The following is a 23,865-nucleotide window of genomic DNA, read 5'->3' as shown; positions in this document are numbered from 1 at the left end:
GACTGTGATATAGTGGATTTTTAAATGGTAAAATTTATCTATGTAGACGTGGTCTAGCTGCCATTTGCCTTTTCTGAAGTCAGGATGTTTCAGTCCTCCCTGTTCTTTAGTGTGTTTTCTGATTTGTGGAAGCATGTGTGTTTGAAATTGTGCAGGTCTTATTTATAGATTTCAGAGTTAGGCCTGCAAATCTGGGATATTGGGATTTGAATTTTATAACTGAGTCAATGATTTTGAGATTTATTAGAAATCCATTACCAAATTGTGGGCAATTTTTCATGACTCACTGTCCTTGGATTCCTTTACAAAGTCGGTATTCCTGTGATTCCATATGGTCTTGATCACTGTTCCAAATTTCTTGTTCCATATGGTCTTGATCACTGTTCCAAATTTCTTGAAGTGCCATGATTAGAATTTTGTGCTTGTTCATGTTGTCAGTGATGATCCTTAATTTTCCAGTTTGACCCAGGGAGTTGATATTGTGTGTCAAGAATGAGATTTGTTTAGATTTTGTTTTTTGTAGTTTTAGTGTGTGTGATGGCTGTTGGATTTTGAGATGCTCCGGTCCATCATAATCTTCTGAATGATAGCCCATTGAATCCAAATGCTGTCTTCTCTGCAATTTGTGGTTGCAGACAGTGGAATTCTTTTTCAAAAGACCTTTCAAGGTTAACTATCTAAGGTGTCACCTTGAGAAGAGAATAAATTCTCAAATTACAATAATTCTGAATGTTATTCAGAAAGGTGAATTATACTAGGTCACTCCTAACATGGAGCACAGACACTGCATAATGGATTACACTAGCATTTCCTCCACCGTGGGGACCGGACCATCTCCCACAGGAAATCGTCTACCCAAAGCTGTTGACTTATTTTATAGCAACTTTAGTGTATAAATATTGAAAAAACTGTTTATTTCTCTTTCAAAACTAAGCATTTTTGAGGTGGAGAATTTCACAAGTTCTACAGTTTTATTATCAACATCTGCTGGATCCACTGAAGACAACTATACCTTTTCCTTCCATCACTTGTGTTAAAATGATCATAACATGTCAAACTACGGTGCATATACAACATTTCTATTCTTACTTCGTGCTGTGTTATGGTCATTGTTGCCAATATTATTTTGAAGTAAAATTGTTACCATTCTATAAGAAAAAAACATTATTAGCTGGCTGCATTATTTTATGTACTATGAACAAAAAACACCTTACCATTACCCATTTAAAAGAGTCAAATTTGGTATTTTAAAAACTGTCACCCCTGAAAATTGCTGCCTTACCAATGTAAAAACTCACCCCCGGCTTTCATTAAAATGTTAATGTCAAGAAAAGGATACAGAATACCAGTCTGATGGTGGTCTGTCTTGCCAAATTACTACCTTTTCAAGACAACCCTCGCTAGGTACAAGAAGCGGCTTCCACACAGAAGATCAGTTGCAATATTTCACTGAGCAGCTGGTCACATGCCTGTACAGAGTTCAACCTTACCATCAGCCTCATCTTCAGATATATATCTTAAAAACAACCCAATTTTTTCTACCTTTATGGAAATTTCATCAATTGGATATACAATGCTGTTCGGTGAAGGAACAGCCCCCCATTGATGGTCTACAAAAAATGTGTGTGATACAAGGCCGTTGTTAACAGGCAATAGGCTGCGGTATCCTTGCATATCTTGATGAAGTCAATGAAGGAATTTTCCACAGTATGAGGGTTTTGACATGATGGATTTTTTTGCAAATAATTTGAAATAAACATTTAAACAGCTTCTAGGATAAAATATTATGTAGTAATTAAAGTTATTAACATAATTTTTCAATGAATTCATTAATTAACAGCATTCATACATATTTCATTTCCATCAAACTATGTAAGTGAATTTTGTTTTGAAAACTTAATAAAAGCCCAAAGAATTAAAAGGTATAGGAGCATAACATCTAGGTTATTACCAGCCTCATTTTCAGAGATATATTATCAAAACATCCCAAGCTGTGATGACAAATGTGGAGGAGTTCAGTTCGATATCAAAGATTGAGTAATATTCTCAGCTCAATTTTTATTTTATTACTGTTCAATTATAACAAATGGAGGATAGGTTATTCATAGGTAATTGTTTGGAATTTAATAATGGCGTGTGGCCTCCTAAGAGGCTGGGTGCAGGTCTTTTGAGTTGACGCCGTATAGGCGACCTGTGCGTCTATGAGGATGGGGCCCTACCTATGATGAATTCTAATGCTAAAGATGTCACACACACACCCAGCCCATGAGCCATTGGAATTAACCCATGAAGGTTAAAATCCCCGACTCGGCCAAGAATCAAACCCGGGACCCTCTGGACCAAAGGCCAGCATGCTAACCATTTAGCCATGGAGCCAGACATTGTTTGGAATGTAAAACATATTTTGAAATGCTTGCAGATTTGGTAAATGAATATGACCCATAGCAAAATATTTGGACTGTGGTTAATGACTGTTATAAGTAGACTCAACAATTAAGCACACCTAAAATCAAATTCTTTGACCATATTATGAGTTTTAAACCTCTTTGCTAGTGCTAGAGGGCACTTCACAGAAAAATTTAAACACTTATGCCTTGAGGAGACACAGATTTAAGATGGTTTTGTAGTGCAGCAAGAACTTCAGGTGACGAGCCACCCTCCAGAGAAGCCTGTTCAAGTAAGATATTACTATTTCCAGACTGCCATAGGAATGAGTAAGCCCTGAAACAAACAATTACCATACTTTTAATACAAATATACTGTATGTCCTGTAGAAATATACTGTATGTCCTGTAGAGTACTAAATCTATTATGATTTTTTTTAAAGGCACACGAGTCGCAAGAAGCAAAGTTTTGGGAAAACAAGAAAAAATGGTTTTATTCTGTAAGTGGATGATATTATTTTCATATATTTACTCTACAGCATTAGTTTGACCAAACAGAATGATAAAATGCATGATTTCATTTAAAATACCTTTCTAATGTTTGCTAAAATGTACAGACTGTTGTCCTTTTAACAAAATACAAGTGTAAGGTGAAGCTAACCTACATATACTTTTTTTTCCATAAAAATTCTTACAGAATTATTGGATATTTTATTGCACTATTGCTTTGCAACTAACTAAACTAAAATAGTCTGTAACAATGCTCAGTACAATCCTAGAAATAACAAATTTGGCTCTCTTAATTGTATTCTTGTGGATTATCATCTGCTGGCCACTGCAAAATGTTCTCATAAAACTCTGTGTGATCACTAGAAATCTCTCAGTTCTGCTGCTTTATGGATACTTTATTAATTGTGTATGCAATCCTGTCCAGTGAAGGACGCGTCGGCTGATAAAAACTGTCTTATATTTTTATGGGCCCTCCATGGTTAATTGACTCAACTGTCACTTGCCATTTTTCATACCTAAAAGGAATAAAATTATTAACGATATTACTTATCATTTATGATTTTTTCCCCCTTTGAAGATCTATGAAAAATGTGTGCAAAACAAAGCCTTTACTACAAGGTTTTCCGTATAAAACCTGACTGCTCGTGCATGGCTGGCAGGCTTCCCCAACACCTGCAGCCCTCCTGGCTGTCTGGCTTTCTTCTTGTCCTTCATTTCCCAAGTTGTAGTCAGTAGTCCACTTTTATTGCGAAGATGGGAAGACAGCTGTCTTTAGAGCAACACATTTTTGTTTTGTTCTGATATAGCACTGTCTTTCACAGAGAACTGCTTTCGCAGATACCTTACTCAAACATTCTCTGTGCAATAACTTGGCTTGTGAAGATATCTCTCTTATTTCCGGCATGTTATTATAGCTGGTTTTAATCTCGTCTCTGAGAAATTTTTATTGCATGGAAATAAAGGTACAGTAAATCTACCAACATGAGGCTGATGTATCTGAGCACTTTCAAATACCACCAGACTGAGCCAGGATTGAACCTGCCAAGTTGGGGTCAGAAGGCCAGCACCTCAACTGTCTGAGCCACTCAGCCCAGCAATGAGTGACTGAATCAGTTATTCAACCCTTTGTACACCTTGTAAGTCAAATCTATATATATAAAGTAACTTGTCCTGACTGACTGACTGACTGACTGAACGACTGATTCATCATCGCCGAGCCAAAACTACTGGACATAAAGAAATGAAATTTTGGACATAGATTCATATTAAGATGTAGGTGCTCGCTAAGAGAGGATTTTTGGATATTCCTTTCCTAAGGGGGTGAAAAGGGGGTTGAAAGTTTAAAATGAGTGATTCTATATCTCAAAACTTTAAAAGTTTACAGACTTAAAAATTGGCATTTAGAATCTTCTTTAAAAATAAGGAAACACGTATATTTTTGTTTTCAGAAAATCCCAAAAGGAGGGGGTAAAAAGCGGTGAGAAAGGGGTTGAATACCTTTAATCAGGATACCGGTACTTATATCTCAGAAACTGATGATATTACAGACCTGAAAATTGGTACTTTTGATCTCTTTCAAAAATAAAGAAACGCGTATTTTTTGTTTTTGGAAAATCCAATTAATGGGAGGGTGAAAAGGGGGGAGAATTTTTAAAATGGGTGCATCTATATCTCAAAACGTTTAAAGTTTACAGATGTAAAAACTGGTATTTAGAATCTGCATTAAAAATAAAGAAACACGTATTTTTTTGTTTTCGGAAAATCCCAATAGGAGGGGTGAAAAGGGGTGGAAAATGGGTTGAATGTCTTTAATGAGAATACTTATATCTCAGAAACTGAAGATATTACAGACCTCAAAGTTGGTACTTTTTCTCTCTTTTAAAAATAAAGAAACACGTATTTTTTAGTTTTTGGAATATCCAGTTAATGGGAGGGTAAAAAGCGGGGTGAATTTTTAAAATGAGTGCATCTATATCTCAAAACTTTTAAAGTATACAGATGTAAAAATTGGTATTTAGAATCTTCATTAAAAATAAAAAAACACTTTTTTTTTGTTTTCGGAAAATCCCAATAGAAGGGGTGAAAAGGGGTGAAAATGGGTTGAATGCATTTCATGAGTCTACTTATATTTCAGAACCTGAAGATATTACAGACCTGAAAATTGGTGTTTGGGATCTCCTTTAAAAATAAAGAAACACGTATTTTTTGTTTGTGGAAAATCCAATTAATGGGGGGGGGGGTGAAAAGGGGGTGATTTTTTAAAATGAGTGTATTTGTATCCCAAAACTTTTTAAGTATATAGATGTAAAAATTTGTATTTAGAATCTCCATTAAAAATAAAGAAACACGTATTCTTTTGTTTTCGGAAAATCCCAATAGGAAGGGTGTAAAAGGGTGAATAATGGGTTGAATGCCTTTCATGAGGCTACTTATATTTCAGAACCTGAAGATATTACAGACCTGAAAATTGGTATTTTGGATCTACTTTAAAAGTAAAGAAACACGTATTTTTTCGTTTTTGGAAAATCCAAATATTGGGGGGTGAAAAGGGGGGCTGAATTTTTTAAAATGATTGTGTCTACATCTTAGAACTTTAAAATTTACAGATGTAAAAATTGGTAGTTAGAATCTCCTCTAAAAATAAAGGAACACGTATTTTTTTGTTTCCTTTAAATCCTAATAGGAGGGGTGTAAAAGGGTGAAAAATGGGATGATTGCCTTTAATGAGGATACACATATCTCAGAAACTGAAGATATTACAGAACTGATAATTTGCATATGGGATATCCTTTAAAAATGAAGAAACACGTATTTTATAGTTTTTGGAAAAGCCAATTAATGGCGGTTAAACAGGAGTGACAAATTGGGGTGAATTTTTTGAAAGACTATATCTACAGAATATCTTGGAAACGTAAAATGTTACAGACGTTAAGAGTGGGTGTAAATCTCCTGTAAATGTAAAGAAATATAGGTGATTTGGTTTTGTAAACTCCACTTAAGGGGAACTCAAAAGGGGTGAAATATTAAAATGAGAAATTTTACAGTATATCTAAAAAAAACTTAACATGTTACAGAAGTAAAAAATGGTATTTTTTATCTCTATTAAACATAAAGAAACGTGTACTTTTAGTTTTCGGAAATACCACTTGGGTGGAGGGGGGGTAAAAGTGACTGAAAATGGTGATGAATTCTTTTAATTAGGCTACTGATATCTCAAAAATGAAGATGTTACGGACGTGAAATTAGATATTTGCAATCTGCTTTAAAAGTAAAGAAACACGTATTCTCGGAAAATCCAATGAAGGGGGGGGGGGGGGGGGAGTGGTGAAAGAATTGAAAAATTAATTTACTTAATTGTATGAGAATACATACATCTAATAAAAACTAAAGTTGTTACAGACGTGAAAAATCGTATTTGGACCTCCTTTAAAAACAAAGAAGAACGCGTTTTGGTGGGGAAACCATCTTGGAGGGCGGGAGTGTAAAGGAGTTGAATTCCTTTCATGAGGACACATAAATCAAAAACTGAAGAAGTTAGAGTCGTGATAATTGGTATTTAGAAGATCCTTTACTATTAAAGAAACAAGTATTTTTTGCGGGAAAATTCACTTAGGGGGGGAGGGGAATTATTGTGAAATGAAGTGAAAAAAAGTTAATTATTTTTATGGTGATACTTATATATCAAAACTGAAGGTAATAGACGTGAACATTGGTGTTTGGAATCTCCCTTAAACATATAGAAACAAGCATTCTTTTAATTTTTTGGTGGGGGGTGGGGATGGCGGTAAATATACTTAACGGCGGTGGGGTGTAGAAGGAGGTGAGACCAATTGATTTTACTGTTATTAATGTACTTATAAGGATCCTCCGTTGCTCAGGCGGCAGCGCGCCGGCCTCTCACAGCTGGGTTCCGTGGTTCAAATCCCGGTCACTCCATGTGGCATTCGTGCTGGACAAAACGGAGGCGGGACAGGTTTTTCTCCGGATACTCCGGTTTTTCCTGTCATCAGCCATTCCAGCAACACATAATATTAATAATAATAATAATAATAATAATATTCAGGACCGTCGTCAAATGTGCGGACCGCGCTGGAAACCGCTCCTGGACGGGTAATGAATAAGAATGCAGTCCGGCCGCGTATTCAGTGCCGCCAAGGCACCCAATATGACACCACGCCGGATCTCCTGAAGGATTTTATAAATATTATAAATATTATAGGAAAAGATGGCAAAGATTTACGGGCCCAACTGACCGGGAGGAATACCTGAGCCTAGCCCGGGAAGTACGAAATCGATTGCTGTAAAGGAAGATTTTAAAATGGGAGGAAACGTGCCGTACAATCATAGAAAACCAGTCAGATCGGAAATTTTGGTGGATTCTCGCAGAAAACGAGTCAGATCGCGAATTTCGGCGGATTATATATCTAAAACAATAAGCATTCAATTATAAATTTCAGTATAATACCGTAGCGAAGAACGGGTATCTTGCTAGTTTCATATAATGAAGAAATTTCATACAATGAAGGAATTTCATTTTAGGAATTTATATGAAGAATGTTTTAGTGCAAAAAACGAAGGTGTATTTCATTTCGCAGCCAAAAAAAATTGAAAAAGAGGTAAATTTCAAACATGTGCTTGTTCAACCGTTTGCACTCCTTGTAAGTCGAATTTCAAAAACTGCAGAAACTGTTTTTCAGGAATTTGTACGAAGAATGGTTTAGCGGGAAAAAAAGAAAAAAGTATTTTATTTTGTAACCAAGAAAATGGAAAATATTCAATTTAGAATATACCTCTATTTTAACCCTTTAAAATCAAAATATTGTAAAATCCTTTCTTAGCACTCCCTTACAAACTTATACAAGCATATCCTAAAAACTTAATATCTGTAGCTGTAATGGTCTCGGCTGGGCATTTATGAGTCAGTCAGTCCACTGATATATCGCTGGTGAGTCTGCGAAAACTGCTATGTAATATGTAATAATATTTTTGGAACAATACTGAGCCGCAGCATGTTATGAAGAGCGAGAATTCCTTGACATTATCCACACATAATAACCTTCGGTGTCAGAACCTTAGCGGCCAAAGTTCTAAGCTAATGTCTTTCCCATAGTGGTGTTTGCAGGCGCAATGAAGATATATATGTATACAGATTAGAATATTCCCTTGTTCAACCCTTTGTTTGTAAGTTGAAATTTTTTTTAAATGCAGAAATTGTATTTTAGACATTAATATGAAGAATGGTTCGGTGGAAAGTCGAAGTTATATTTTATTTTGTGGCCGAGGAAATAGAAAAAGAGGTAAATTTAGAATATACGCTTGTTCAACCCTTTGCACCCCTTACAAGTTAAAATTCAAGAAATGCAGAGACTGTATTTTAAGTACTTATTTTAGTAATTTATACAAAGAATGTTTTAGTGCAAACACAAAGTTGTATTTTACTGTATTTTGCACCCAAGAAAAACAAAGGGTTAAATTTTGAATATACCCCCATTTTAACCCATTAAAATCAACACTTTGTAAAATCTTTCTTAGCACTCCCTTACATACTTATTAGTAACAGTTTTAAACACAATGTGTACATGAGAGTTGTATATTACATAAAAAATGTATCATCTGCATAAAATGTCAGCGAGTTTGTCCTTGCTATGCAATTGAGTAGATGATACTGTTCACAGCGTTGTCCACATAGAGTGCAGGAACATCAAGGTGACACCTGGTGAAATCCTCGTTGGATGCAGATTCTGAAATGAAATCCATGCGCTGCCACTCTCGTATAGATGTGTCGCAGTGGGAAGTTAGGGGCCCTCCATTCATCTGTGCTCATGGCCGGCATGTGATAGAAGCTTTGGTCTATTGTGTTAGCTTTTTCTTCCCTTTCCCTTATATGGGTTTTGTATACTGGGGTTTGCGGCAGATTGTTCTTTATTGCTACCTCCCTGACGAAGAAGTCTGTGTCTGCTAGTAGATAGACGAGTCTGGTCCTTGTCGTTTGGGATAACCGAAGGGCTCTGTGTAGATAGGTTGCTTTCAAGGCCTCCAGCCTTCTTAGATTAGCAGGAGTAAGATGGATCCAAATTTTGGTGATTGCGTAACAAGCTACAGGGGCAATCTTAATGTAAAAGAGTTTTAGAGCTGTGTCAAGTGATAGCTTTTCAATGTTCTTATGTTGAAGATGGCTCTAGTTGCTGTGGTGCATCTTTCTCCTGTATGTTTCGTGAATGCTTTCCCTGTGACTTGAAGGGTTAGTCCTAGGTATTTATAAGAGTTTACCAACTCTATTTTGTCATTTCCGCAGTGGAAGTTGTCTAGTTTGGAGATACTGCCTCCTCTCCTGAATTTCATGATTTTTGTTTTGTTGGTGTTTATCACTAATTCATTTTCCTGTGACCACTTACAGAGCTTAGTCAGACCTACGTGCAGGGCAGATCTGCTTTTCGAAAGAAGAACAATATTGTCTGCATAGAGGATCATTGATACTAAATCTGATGCAACTTCTCTGACTACGTCATGAGTTAGGATATTAAATAACATCGGGCTAAGAGGGACTATTTGGAGAACCCCATTTGTTTGGAGTATGGGCTTCGATTGACTTACTCTGTCGGTGATTGATAGCAAATTGAACGCTAGTATACTCTCAATTAGTTGCAGGAGTGGGTTTCGTTGTCCTAGAATGGCAGAGAGTTTCCTTATCAGGATGTTCCGATTCACACTATCGAAGGCTTTAGTGAAGTCTACAAAGGTGACGTATAAATGTCCTCCTATTTTACTGGTGGCGTCCCATATGTTTGCAAATATTTTCTCAACGGCCTGGAGTGTTGATTTACCGGGTATGAAACCGAACTGTTCCTCTGGCATATGTGCTATGGCTAATGGTAGGAGGTGTGATGAAACCGAACTGTTCCTCTGGCATATGTGCTATGGCTAATGGTTACATACTTACACAAACATATCCTAGAAGTTTCATGTCTCTAGCTTTAATGGTCTTGGCCGTCCGACTCGTTGGCTGAATGGTCAGCGTACTGGCCTTCGGTTCAGAGGGTCCCGGGTTCGATTCCTGGCCGGGTCAGGGATTTTAACCTTCAATGGTTAATTCCAATGGCCCGGGGGCTGGGTGTTTGTGCTGTCCCCAACACCCCTGCACTCACACACCACACATAACACTATCCTCCACCACAATAACATGCAGTTACCTACACATGGCAGATGCCGCCCACCCTCATCGGAGGGTCTGCCTTACAAGGGCTGCACTCGGCTAGAAATAGCCATATGAAATTATTATTATTATTATTATTATTATTATTGTCTTCGCTGGGTGTTAACGAGTCAGTCAGTCCATTGTTTATATAGGTACAGTATATAAAACTGTCTCAGGGAAGGGAAGGGAAGGGAAGGGAAGGGAAGGGAAGGGAAGGGGAGTTTCTGATTGGCTAAAAGATACTAGGCTCCATAAGGAAGCATGGCACACTCCCGTGCAGGCGCGAGTGATGACTCTGCAACAGCACTGACATTCCTAATCTGTTACTTGTTGGATGGTTACAGATATTCTTTAGTTATTTGAAGTGCTTTCTACTAGGCTTACTGGTGGTAATTCATATAGTAGCGTAGTTCCTCAAAACAGTTCTGCGTAGGATTTCCACATTATACTTTGTTTCACGCTGTGTTGTGGGCGATGAGCAAAAGACAGAAAATGAGTCCTCCAAGATCTTTTACAATGTTGCAGACCATTTTACTAAATTTGTCCGATATGATTTATGTTGACAAAAATTCAATTACAAGGAAGCAGTTCCTAATTTGATGAAATGTGTTGAAAGAAGGCAGCCAATAATAATAATAATAATAATAATAATAATAATAATAATAATAATAATAATAATAAAAGCTTTAAAAAATCTCAAAATTCTACGAGTGCATATATTTCGGAGAGAATTTGTGATACTCAAATATCAAGTCTTGAAAAGCCATCACAAGTGCCATCTTGTATATTTGTCCCCCTCCTGAATCTTCGTTGACAGCAACTTGTGAATCAGTGAAGCAACAGTTGTTAACATTGCTTTTACCAGTACAAAAGGTGTCAGATACAGTAAAACAAGCTGGGCAAGGCACTTCCACAGTTGTTCACTACAGATTTCCAGCCTTTTTCTATGGCAGAAGATGTTGCAACCTTTCATACAAGCTATTTGCTATTTGCTTTACGTCGCACCGACACAGATAGGTCTTATGGCGACGATAGGACAGGAAGGGGCTAGGAGTGGGAAGCAAGCGGCCGTGGCCTTAATTAAGGTACAGCCCCAGCATTTGCCTGGTGTGAAAATGGGAAACCACGGAAAACCATTTTCAGGGCTGCCGACAGTGGGGTTCGAACCTACTATCTCCCGAATACTGGATACTGGCCGCACTTAAGCAACCTTTCATACTAGATTTACCAAGCGAGTTGGCTAAGCGGTTTGGATTATGTAGCTGTTAGCTTGCATTTGGAAGATGGCAGTTCCGAATCCCATCGTTGACAGCCCTGAAGATGGTTTTCCATTCGTCCTAATTTTACACTAGGCTGTTCCATAATTCAGGCTACAGTCACTTCCTTCCAGTCCTATCCTATCACATCGCTGTCACAAAAAACACATAGAAAAAGTATAGGATTAAACCTTGCTTACATTCTGTCTGGTAGGAGGACTATTTTCTTCTCATTCCGGCATCATATGAACAGTGTGTGACACCCATTATTCAACATATTTTATAATGTTGGGTTCCAGTGCTGTCTAACTACAGATCCTTGGACATCTAGGAGCACAGAGAGCAACCTAGCTGTCACCAGCTGTCCGCTTCAAACTTGCGCAGGCTTGCTTGGAGAGTAGGCAGCCAAGCTGGTCACACGTAAACAACTGTACAGGCAGGCTGCTGCACTCCTGTTCCGGTCAAGATCAGCCCATCTTGGGCAGGTCACATGTAAATTGGCTTGCCTGCTTTCATTCTTTCTTCTTCCTACTGTGGTACAGAACGTCAGCTTCTCTTCACCCTCAAGTGTCCCTAACTTTGCCGGATAAAATACCGTATTTGAAATTGCAGGGGAAAAATCCCTGTACATAACACGCACTAATTTCTGACGCTGTCATATGGCTGGTTGCATAAACCGTTTGATTTTATTTTTTGGTATTTGCTTTACGTCGCACTGACACAGATAGGTCTTATGGCGATGATGGGACAGGGAAGGCCTAGGAATGGGAAGGAAGCGGCCGTGGCTTTAATTAAGGCTGCCGACAGTGGGATTCAAACCCACTATATCCCAGATGCGAGCTTACAGCTGCGTATTCCTAACCGCACGGCCAACTCGCCCGGTCATTTGATTTTAGATCAGAGACGAAATTGATCTCAATTCATGCTAAACTCTGATTTTGTTGTTGTTGTATAAACATTAATCTGAGATCAATTCACACTGAACTAGGATTAACTTTGACCGGAGAAGTTTCTCTGTTCAAACTCTTTGATATCAGCTCAAGGAGTTGTTTTCTATTCGAGATAGAACAGCTGATTGTGAACATGATATTACCTGTGTTGTTTTCATAAGAAAATAAACAAAATACTACCCTAATACATTGTTAGCTGTAGTTGTTGACCGTATATAAGCTATATTGCGCTTCTTATAATGCAGTGAAACATAATTCTACAACATAACCTCTATGAATTGCTTACGATGTTACATTATCTCATTCATGTTTTACAGTGTCTGATCAGTAGAATATAGAGGGTTATTCAGTTAAGTTGTCCATCTCAAATAACATATAGACCGTTCAAGATAGAATGGCATCAATATCCTCTGAGGTAATGCTATTAACTTTGTCTTTAAAATGGAACTACACTGTTTTCTACAACTAGCCTTAAATCTACAAGCATTACAAGTTCAGCACTGTGATTATTCTGAAAATCGATCCAAGTACTTCTCGAGAAAATGTAATGTATTCAAACGTGCTTCATTTGTCAGCTGGGGACTGCCCTGTTCGATTTGCGCTACGTGTGAAACATGAGCTTGCTATTGACATGCACAGTTGCTTCACCTTTTCCACATAACTACATATTCGCTCTGCTGTGCTCATAAAAGCACTATGACCAAATGTATGATTTAACACCTTTATTATCACCATAGGTAACAGGAACCATAAAGGAAAAATGGACATGCAACGGGCTGTATGTGACAACATTTTTATCCTGACATGATATTATACCGCACAAGACTGAACAAGGTGGTGTAACTGGGCGATCACTCCTTCTTAACACTAATTGATTCTTCAAAATGAATAAAAGAAAGAGAAACAACCACGAAGGCTGTGAAAATGAAAGACTCATTAGGCTTCTCAAACCTAATACTGTCGGGATCAGGAAAAAAACAAGGGTTGACAGAAGGAAGTCGGATATCCGGTTTTCCTTCACCTGTGTTCGCTGCAAGAAAATCATATATGAAGAAATTCCAGTACGTGGTGCAAACGACGTTCATTTGTCAACAGTCACAGCCAGCTCAATCCCGCCATTTAAGTATTATCCAACGGGCAAAGCTATTTCGTATTTCATTTGTTTTGTGGTGTTGCAAGGTCCACTTTTCTGAACTCCGATTACATTTGAACTACACATGTGTAAACTGAGTTCAGTTTTGTACAATGCGACAAAGTCTCAGAACTAGGTTCCAAATTGATCTTCGGTCATATGTCTTTATGCAACCAGCCCATAAAGACATGCGGTACATACAGGAAATAAAGTCTCGGTATTCCGTGGACATGCCATTAAATATTGGAACTGTACCAATTGTTGTTATAGTACTTTGTACATGACAGTACAAGAAGCTGCATTTCTTTCTACCTGCAGAATGGCTGAGGCTAGCTGTTGTAACAAAAATACCAAACTCACAAACCCCCGCCCCAAGGCAGCATTCCTAGCCAGACGGTCACACTTGGCTACCCCTCTCACTCTTCCACCTTTGTCAATATGCTTCTTGCTACCTGTCCGGCAAGCTGATCACGTGAACTGGGAGTGTTTCCCTGTCCAGGCAGCCAAGTGATCATGGTATTAGGCATCGTCCATCTGTTGTATTGCAAGTGACATGTATTGAATAGGTGGTGATTATAAATAAATTATTTTTATGATAATCTTGCGTATTATCATCTGTTGTATTGTCGACAAGTTAGAGTTTTCTGTCTTCTCTTTTCATTCTTGTTTCTCATTTTTAAGTCTTCTTGTGTAGGTCGATCTTTAAGTTATGGAGAAACGTGGGAATTATACGGCTGGGTTTAAACTCACAGTGATAAAATATGCTGAAGAACATAGCAACATAGCTACGGGTCGAGAATTCAGTGTGAGAGTTTAATATTCGCTACTGGCGTAAACAGAAAAATGCGCTAGAAACCACCAACTGAACAAGTAAGGCATTCAGAGGGCCAAAAACTGGTAAGTTTCCTGAACTGGAAGATGAGTTGCTTCATTACGTTACAGGGTTGCAAAATGATGACTTGAATAATTGTAAGTCATATCTTAAACATAGCTATGTTTTGTTTCGGCCTTTTCCGTGATTGTGAATTAATTTTATTTATAAAATTTTAGTCGTAGTTTGTGAATAGAAACAAATGTCAACGTACACAAAAAGTCACAAATGTGGAATAGATTAAGAATAATTAAATTAATTTAATAATTACTAAGAAAAATTTTCAGAATTGTATGTTGCACGGTTTTGCATATTTCTGGTTTGATTTTGAACATTTTAGACTTAATGATGCATGTAAATCCTATCGCTAATGGCTATCATCGTCATCATCTTTATCATTATTGTTATATGAATGTCTCGTGTATTGGCTCCAGAAAATGTTGTGCTAACCATTCCACATTTTCTTTCCGAAAACGGTAGAGATCTTTATAATCATGTTTGAGAGAATCTCTTCGTGCTTTATAAATTTTTCTTCTCCGTTGTAAAACCATCATAAACTCCGACACCATGTTTTCAGCCTGATTCTATCTGTCGTATTCTATGAACAGGACAGGCTGAGGACATGGGTTCGAATATCAGATTGACCTTTATATAAGACACTTTCTGACACCATTAAATTCTTAGTCTAATTTATTTAAACAAACTATCAAATATACCCTTCCAATAATATTACATCACACTTGTAATTATTCTCTTCTCAATATTACTTTTAAATAACCAGTTTATCAGTCTCCGACTTCCTTGGAAAATGCACACACTTCTATGATTCACTTTACAACATTTATAAATTCCCTTCAGTCTTTAAAGTTTCTTAACTAGTTGATACTTATGTCGTGTTTTGAAGCTCCTTTCTTCTTGCTTCTCTCTTGAATCCGCGTTGTGGTGTTCCTCTGAATCTTCCCTGACGTTTTCAGGACTCGAACACAGAACTCTAAGGTGAATACTAACTGAAGCTACAGTCTCCTTCGAACACTCAGTGAGTTTTCTATGCACTGTCTCTGTATTTTACCCTGTGGAACACTGCTAACCAGTTCTACTGCTTGACAGTCTTAATTGCTGCTTAATTTGAATATCTTCTTATACTGCTGTCTTTACTAACTGATGGCAGGCTCAACTACTGCCTAATCTGACTAACCTCATATACTACTATCTTCACTGACTTTATTCTACAGTGTCTCTTCTCTGCCAAGTAATCTAGTGTCTGTCCCTTCTCCAAGAGAACGTTCCTTTTCAATGTTATAGAATAACTGCCTGAATGACACCAGGATTACTACCAACAGAATGACCAGAATGATGCAGAATGCCCGAACGACCAAATGACCAACAGGCTCCTTTGTCACTCCCCTTTATCATTTCTCTGAGCTTCTGGAACAAGTCATCCCCTACTACTATGTTCCCTCACATTACTGATCTGTTAGTTTCCTATTGGTTACTTCAAGTGTGGTCCCACCCGTCTCATGGATGTACATGTGACTGGTGACCTTCCAGAGATTCTTTCTAGAAAGAATTATTGCACCACAGCATGTATTCTTATTTTTACAGGGCACCTTGCTACGTGACCAACAACAGGTTTGCTTTTCCTGGTCCACCCTCTAAAAGCTTCTAACTATGACCTTGTAGTCTGTTTACTTGTTTCTCTGACCAATATTCTGATTGCACAAGTTTGCCTCATTCTCAGCTCACTGAAATGTTCCAAGTTGAGACTAGCTTTAAGAAATGCTTTTAATCATAATTGCAATTCTGCACTTATTCACTGCACTGATATTCTATTACACTTACTCATTCACTTCCACTGTTTCTTGCTGTATCTTCCTTTTATATATTACACTTAAATTACTCATGAGTATTAGGGATTTCTGACTGGGAGGTCACGGATCGAATCTCGTTCGATGCGCTCGCCCCATAATTTCCCACGGAAGGACGTGTTGCGAATCGGTGCTCGCGACATATCGCCTTGAGTCACCTTCTGGGCGGTCTCAAGAAATTCTGAGATCAGTCTCCATTCAGAGAGACTAAGCTCCAGTTTATTCATATACATTTGGAGATGTGTCTCCGAGAGAATCCGCTAACGAGCTGTGTCTCAAGGAGCAAAGGTCACTGCTGAGACATCGCTTTTTTATTCATATACATTTGAGACATGTCTTAATATTTATGAGACAAGAGATACGTCTCCAGTTTATTCATATCACCCAATGTGTGAGTCCACCAGGAATTAAAACGAGATCAGTTTTCATTTCCTGAAGACATTTCTTTGTGTCTTCCACCAAGTGTCCACAGAAACTGTTCCACACTAGCATTGCTGGGCGTCGAAGCAGTGCCCCTGGCCGTGCTCCTCACACCGTATGGACCCAGTCCTGGACTAGAGCTGTATCCGTCCATCCATCCTCTCTCTTGAACCCGTACATGAATGATTTGGGAAACTTTGCTTTAGGCACTGGTTTTTTTTTTTTTTTTTTTTTTGAAAATAACGTACGGTGGCAATATTCTTCCATCTGCAGTTATTGCTAGCATGACTGTGCAACGCTGTTTTTCACACCCAGTTGTACATACAAGCATGCTAGATTCTCCCTTTTGTTGATGGTGGTGTTGCATGGCATCCTGAATCTATGATTTTGTTGCTGAAATTGCTTGGCATTCTCTGGCTGAGAGATGTTTGCCTTCGCAGACATAATCCCTTTCGTGTCAATAATCTATGTATCCAATCCTGGCTCATTTTCTGATCCGAACAGCTAATTCCTCCCTTAATCGCTAGTCGCGTGCTTTGAAATGTAGCATCTCGTGCAAGATGTTAGGTAGAGCAACCGACGCGAAATCGGGAGGTTGTGGGTTCGGATCCCACTGGTGTCCGGTTGGCCATTTTTGTTCTGTACCTAACATCTTTTCAACACGTACTGAGTGTACGTAACACGACCTAATAGGTTGAAAGTCTATTGCGATTACAATACGGTCGTGAAAATTCAGTATTCATTGACTTGGCCCTCAACGGGCGACTTGAACGCACTCTACAGTGCGACGGCAGTAGTGCCAGACCTGTAGCTTAGATCATTCCCAACAGAGCAAAGATGGCCTAGGCCACCATAGCTCAATTGGTAGAGCAACCGACGCGAAATCGGGAGGTTGTGGGTTCGGATCCCACTGGTGTCCGGTTGGCCATTTTTGTTCTGTACCTAACATCTCTTCAACACGTACTGAGTGTACGTAACACGACCTAATAGGTTGAAAGTCTATTTCGATTACAATACGGTCGTGAAAATTCATGTTTACTTTAAGTGCCATAAAATTCCCTGCCCATGCCTTCTTCAATTGCACTGTTTCTAAGTTTATTTAAAACCGGCGGCTCACACTCTTGAGAAAAATATGCTGTAACTGGTTTCACAACATTTAACAGATTCGCATAATGACATTATTCGGCCAATGATTTGCTGCCTCTGAGTGCTGCTCTTTCTCAACCATCGCACCAAAATCTAACTTGCGCCGAATACTACAAGGGAAGCATTTGGTTTGGATCAGGCAGATTTCGATGAAACTTCGATAAATTGTCAATCCACCTGTCTTAAATTTATTGCTGATATTCACTTTGTCATAAAATCAATGACATTGTTATAATTAATTGCTAAAGAACAACTGGGTGGTTTGCAGCTGTATTGACCTCGTGTATGCACTGTAGAAATGCACTGATAGTTCTATTTTAAAGTTGCATTAAACAGTGCGCTTTAGAGTGAAAATTAGATTTTGACAACATGAACAGAATGTCTTGCCCGTTAAACCCATTTTACTAACATGCACAGTATATGAGTATTTCAAAATATTAGGCTTTTAATACTTCTTTGTTGTTTACAATTGAAGCTAAAATATGTAATATGAAATCCTCGTCATTTGTATATAAACTTGCATGCTATAAATAGCCTTAAACTTTTGGATTCTTGTTGAGAGTTTAATTTTGTCACACTGCGGGTAACCTATATAACAACGTCAATCATGCAGCGATGTTCTGATGTCTTAATTGATCATCCTACCATGTTTCATTGAAATCGCTGCCATCTACACACCACGTTCCATTTAAAACTGGAGCAAAAATTTACTGTCAATAAATACTGGTACGAAAATATTATTTCACAGCAGAACGGTTATCACCATTGAGTTCCGGATGTCTTGGCTCATCATGTTACTAAGTTTCATTGCAATTTGTCTGGTCCAAATCACACAACTCCCTTGTTAGTTATATTCGTTTCTGAATATGGATATTATTACTATGTTTTGAAACTTTGAAATTTAGACAGTTTATGCAACAGTATATAGGTATTGGTTGTATATTATACAGTATACCGGGTGAGTTGGCCGTGCAGTTAGGGGCGCACGGCTGTGAGCTTACATCCGGGAGGTAGTGGGTTCAAGCCCCACTCTCGGCAACCCTGAATATCGTTTTATGTGGTTTCCTATTTTCACACCAGGAAAATGCTGGGACTGTACCTTAATTAAGGCCACGGTCACTTCCATCCCACTCCTAAACCTATCCCATCGTCCCATGTAATTTTCCTTATGTTGGCTAAACTGGCCGCAGCTTCTCCACTAGATATGCCGAGCATTACAATGCTCAAAGACACAATAAATTCTCCGCAATGGCCAACCATATGAGGGACACAGGGCATAAATTTACCATAATAGAACAAGACCTCCATATCCTCAAAAGAGTCGATAAAAGTAAACTTATGACAGAATATAAAAATTTATTCATTTTCCTTGACCAGCATTTTAATAAAGATAAGAACCTAAATGACACTATTGATAAAAAAAGCCCCTTGTATGAACCGATTCTTATTCTATTACGAGAATCAACTCCCCTCACCAATATATTCTTAAAAATCTTCAACCTCACATCAATTAGCGTTCCCACCTCCTCTATAGCTAATACACTCCCCTCCCTTCCTCTCACCACTAGTACCTCTAATTCAAATGCAACCAATAAACCCATAGCCACACCCACTGTAACATCGCTCCCTCCAATGGCCTTACACCGATACAACACGCGCAGTAATACACTCTCCTCCTTCCCTCCCACTAATAGCAACCCCCCTCCAAGTACTACAAACAAGCCAATAGTTACATCACCGCAAACAGATCCCCCTCCAACACAAACCTTCAGCTATAACACACGTAGTAAGAAGTCTACTGTTGCAAATCCTTCTAATTCATAACGTTACAAGTTATGTTCGTCATCGTCAAATGGTAAGTGTACATGATTCTACTTCAATAATTTTAAAACATCTTTTCACACAATTAACTCCACGCTTCTTGTTTCCTTTTACAGATTCCACTGTTATCGCATGCTTTTCACTACTTTATATTACAAATTATTTTACGAAAATTTCCTAAGCTAAAATTGGGAGATCATTCTTGTATATGGTTATACCGTGAACACCTACGTGATGGCTATAATGCCTGCCTCATGTAACATGTGATAAGGGACTCTGCGTCTACGCCATTACTTCTTTCTACTGTAGTACTGTACATGGTAATTGACATGCATGTGTTCCCAAGTACCAAAATTATATTTCCTAATGGTTACTTCTACAGAATAAGTAAAACAGTTGTTGTGAGCTCTTGGGCAGATTTTGACTTTTTTTTCATACACTGTAACTTATTGGAGAGGAGTGCCCAGGAATATGTACGAATTTTGGACAAAAAAAAAAAAAAAAAAAAACAACAACATGTGATCACATCTAATATGAATGTACACCCTATTATATATCATAAGTCATAGACTTACAGATATATTTGTTGACTCTCATTTTTGCCTTCCTGATATTCAAACTTAGTAAAAGAAATAGTGAATACGACGTCAACTCAGATGGATCACATACATCAACATGCCCCTGAAAGAGAAAGGCACTGATATTCTACAATTTGTATACCAAATACAGATACAAAAGTTATTTGCTGACAACTACGCAATAGAGCAACAAGAAGTGTGTCTATTATAAAACATAATCAAATTGACAAACCTGTACAAAGAATAATGGTCTGTTTCTGCCAGCTTCAGTAGTCGTTTCAACATATTCATATCCTTGATGGTCTGCAAAAAAGAAATGTACGATGGTTTCTTTGTTAAGACTTCGTAAGTTCAAATATCACTCATTATATATTAAAAAACTAGACAATTTTAAATTTATTCCATGTTGACAAAATGACAGAAAACCTACCTTGAGCTTGAAGGCCTCCAACACCTTTCGTAGACGCCATGGTTCAGCTTTATTGCCATGTTCCAATAAGAGACGGCCCCATTCAGCACAGTAAGCATTGCATTCCACACCTTCCAGGGTACCAGATGGCTGTAACACAGCGTCCACTCCAGGCTGGGGTCCTAGACATTCTGCTACTGCACACACTGACAGGAATCTATGCACATCGTCGACCAGTGTAGCTTCTACAAGAGGTGAGCTCTTCACACCCCTGTTTTGTTGAGCCTTTAGATGATCCAGAATAGACCACAAAACTAGCATCAAGAATTTCAAAGTAACAGTGAAACATTAACAAGAAATAGCAATAAATCAAAACATATTTTTATGGACTTGTTAAAAGAAAAAGTTTCCAAAATGACAGCAAAAGAGAGTAAACACCATTATATACATCATGAGGAGAAAAAAATCAGAAGTGATCATTAAACTGGAGACTGAGATAGCACTTGAGAAAATGGAAGGCATTAACGAATAGATGAAGTAAGAGCAGAAATGATACAACCTTAGGCCATCTGGGAATAATATGATTCCATCAGATCTTTAGAGGAGTATAGAAGGAGAAGGAAATTCCAGAAGATTGGAAGAAGGGGATAACAGTCCCTCTATTCAGGAAAGGAGATACAGTAGAACCTCGATTATACATTCCTGGAAACTACGTTTCCCCGTATTATTCGTTCAAATTATGTGATCCTGCAAGCATCCTAATTAAATCATGTTGTAAAAATCCTGCATTATCCGTTCCTCGAAGAAAAAATTTCCCGGATCAACCATCCAGACATTTCAGTCCCATCAACGCTAAATACTTGATCACACGTTTTTCGAGAAACTGTATCTTATGAAAGGACGGCTACGGCATACTTACGGATCTTGGTGTTAACGTCCCACCACTGCAGTAATATGAGGAAGTACTGTACTGGAAAAGCGATCAGCGGTGAACTTGCATAAGGGACCATCTTAGCATCGCATTCAGGTGGTAGAGAATCCTCGGAAATCATAAAGCAGTGTCCACAACAATTGGAAGGTGACAGAGTGCATTTCGACAGCTCTACTTGAAGATGGAACAAGTTTCGTCAAATGTTCGTACTGGCAAAACGTCTACGTTATGCCCAGGGTTAGATGTTTATTATTTTTTTTTTATTTCGAGTATATCGCCAAACAGGTTTTCAGCACTTCCCTCAGGGCACTGTATAGTCACTGGGCTTTCAGGCAGGAATCGAAACTGCTTTTTAAGTAACACAAATTTAGCATTTTAATATTATCGTATCCGATTATGTTATTGAGACCAGAAAAGATGCTACACCTTACATACATAAAGCCATGGGAGGTTTTGGGATTGCCTATTACTGTTTTGGTCCTAATATAAGACTGGGAATTTCACGTTCTTGTGTTAAAATGTTATAAAAACCGCAGTCGTTTTATCTGCGCATGTTACATTTAAAAACTTTGTATCATTTTGCACTCATACTGACCTGTACAGCGAGCACGCTTTCCAGGTGAGCTCAAGGTCACGAATAACCGTAATTTCAGAAGTGTTAATGATATTTTTTCTCTTTCCAATTTGGTTGTGATTAGTGACAGGCAGAATTGAATATAATGCATTCGAGAACTTGAGAATCGTTACTTACATTTGAAACCACATTCTCGAGTTCAATATAACCTTTAAAAGTCGATGTAGGCCTAACTTACACGGTACAAGATTTCCATAAACTGACTACTAACAGTATACCCATCATGTTGGGCGCTTTTGCATCTAATGTGCTTTGTTTTATTAGATTAGAGAATTAAAAACTACTTGTGGTCGTTTGTTGTTTGGCTTGGCGTTACGGGTATTAGATTTTTCAAAGAGTTTGGCTGATCAAAGTTGCTGAATCTGAAAGAAGTTTTCAGAGGAAACTGACGAAGTTTCCCTGGTAAACTCAATGTAAAGTTTCGAGATTTTTAAGCTGCATACCGGTAATTAATGCCTGAAGTCAGACCCATGTTCTAATTTGCCTGCTTCTCACCCGGAGGGCCCAGGTTCGATTCCCAAGCAGGTCAGGCATTTTTACCTGGATATGAGGGCTGGTTCCAGGTTCACTCATTCTACGATTACCTTTAATTGAGCAGCTATTTAATGGTGAGATGGCGAATCCGGTCTCTAGAGAGCCAGGAATAACGGCCACAAGTCCAACCCCTCGTCCACGTCGTGGGAGATGGGCAACGTCATTAAGTAGGGAATAGCCTGTGGGGGTGAAGTACAGTGGGGACTGTGTGGGCCCCAAGACCGCTACAGTAGCTGTGAACACCCTGCAGGAATCCTGAAAAGGATGGCAGCTAATGGGGATCTGGTGAAGTCATGACAGGCCTAGCGAGCCAGTGATGGATATTAACTTGTTTTCAAGGAAACAAAGAATGATAAGCCAGACAGATGTAACAATGACGACCCTGACGAGGAACAGGATTACGAATTGGCAGAATGAATATACAAACATTGACTGGAAAAGTAGAAGAGGTTGTAGACATGATGGAAAGAAGAAAACTGGATGTACTAGGGCTGGCAGAGATTAAGTGGAGGGGTGAGGGTAGGAGAGAGCTGCGGAATGGTTTTTAGTTGTACTGGATAGGAAATGATGAGGGTAAGCTAAAAGGAGTAGGAGTGGTAGTAAGAAATGGCTTGAAAGAGGAAGTAAAAGGGATAAGTGAAGGTTGATAAAAGTCAAAATAACAGTCAAAGGAAAAACCTTGGAAATTGTACAAGTGTATGATCCACAAGCAGGATGCATGCAACAAGATAAAGATGACTTTGAGGAAGAATTGGAGAGACAATTGAATGGACAAAATAACGTGGTAATGGGGGACTTGAATGCCCATGTAGGCATGGAAAGGAAGGGTTATGAGAACGTGCATTGAGCAGAAGGATGGGGAAATAGGAATAAGGAAGGAGAAAGACTACTGGATTTGTGCAAAAGAAATGGGATGATGGTTGGGAACTCGTGGTTCAAAAAGAGAGAAAGTCATAAGATAACATGGTATAGCAGTGACTGGTCTAGGAAATCCATTGTAGATTACATGATCTATGACTGGGTAAATGAAGAGGAATGTTATAGATGTAAGGGTAATACCATCAGAGGCCCTAGATAGTGACCACAGACTACTGGTAATGAAAGTGAGAACAATGATGGAAAGGAAGAGAACAGAAAAGCAGGAAACTGAAGGAAAAGGAAACCAAGGAAGAATACCAGGAAAAAATAAGATTGAACGTACCAACAGATGATACAAAAACAGGAGAGGA

At 38.4% G+C, this 23,865-nt stretch overlaps 1 protein-coding gene across 1 annotated transcript in view; it reads right to left on the bottom strand.

The window, feature by feature from the left end:
- Nucleotides 1-1,759: 1,759 nt before the first annotated feature.
- The window catches only part of LOC136878843 (protein Njmu-R1), a 101,522-nt gene continuing 79,416 nt past the window's right edge, over nucleotides 1,760-23,865 (bottom strand). Inside the window, exons 6-8 of the mRNA XM_067152371.2 lie at nucleotides 20,559-20,822; nucleotides 20,361-20,431; nucleotides 1,760-2,721 (exon numbers count right to left, since the gene is read on the bottom strand). Coding sequence (XP_067008472.2) covers nucleotides 2,580-2,721; nucleotides 20,361-20,431; nucleotides 20,559-20,822 — 477 coding nt within the window. The 3' untranslated portion in view covers nucleotides 1,760-2,579. The remainder of the gene's footprint in view (nucleotides 2,722-20,360; nucleotides 20,432-20,558; nucleotides 20,823-23,865) is intronic.

Source organism: Anabrus simplex, chromosome 8, assembly GCF_040414725.1.
Source record: "Anabrus simplex isolate iqAnaSimp1 chromosome 8, ASM4041472v1, whole genome shotgun sequence".
Taxonomy (NCBI): domain Eukaryota; kingdom Metazoa; phylum Arthropoda; class Insecta; order Orthoptera; family Tettigoniidae; genus Anabrus; species Anabrus simplex.
This window is presented reverse-complemented; position numbering and strand designations above follow the sequence as displayed.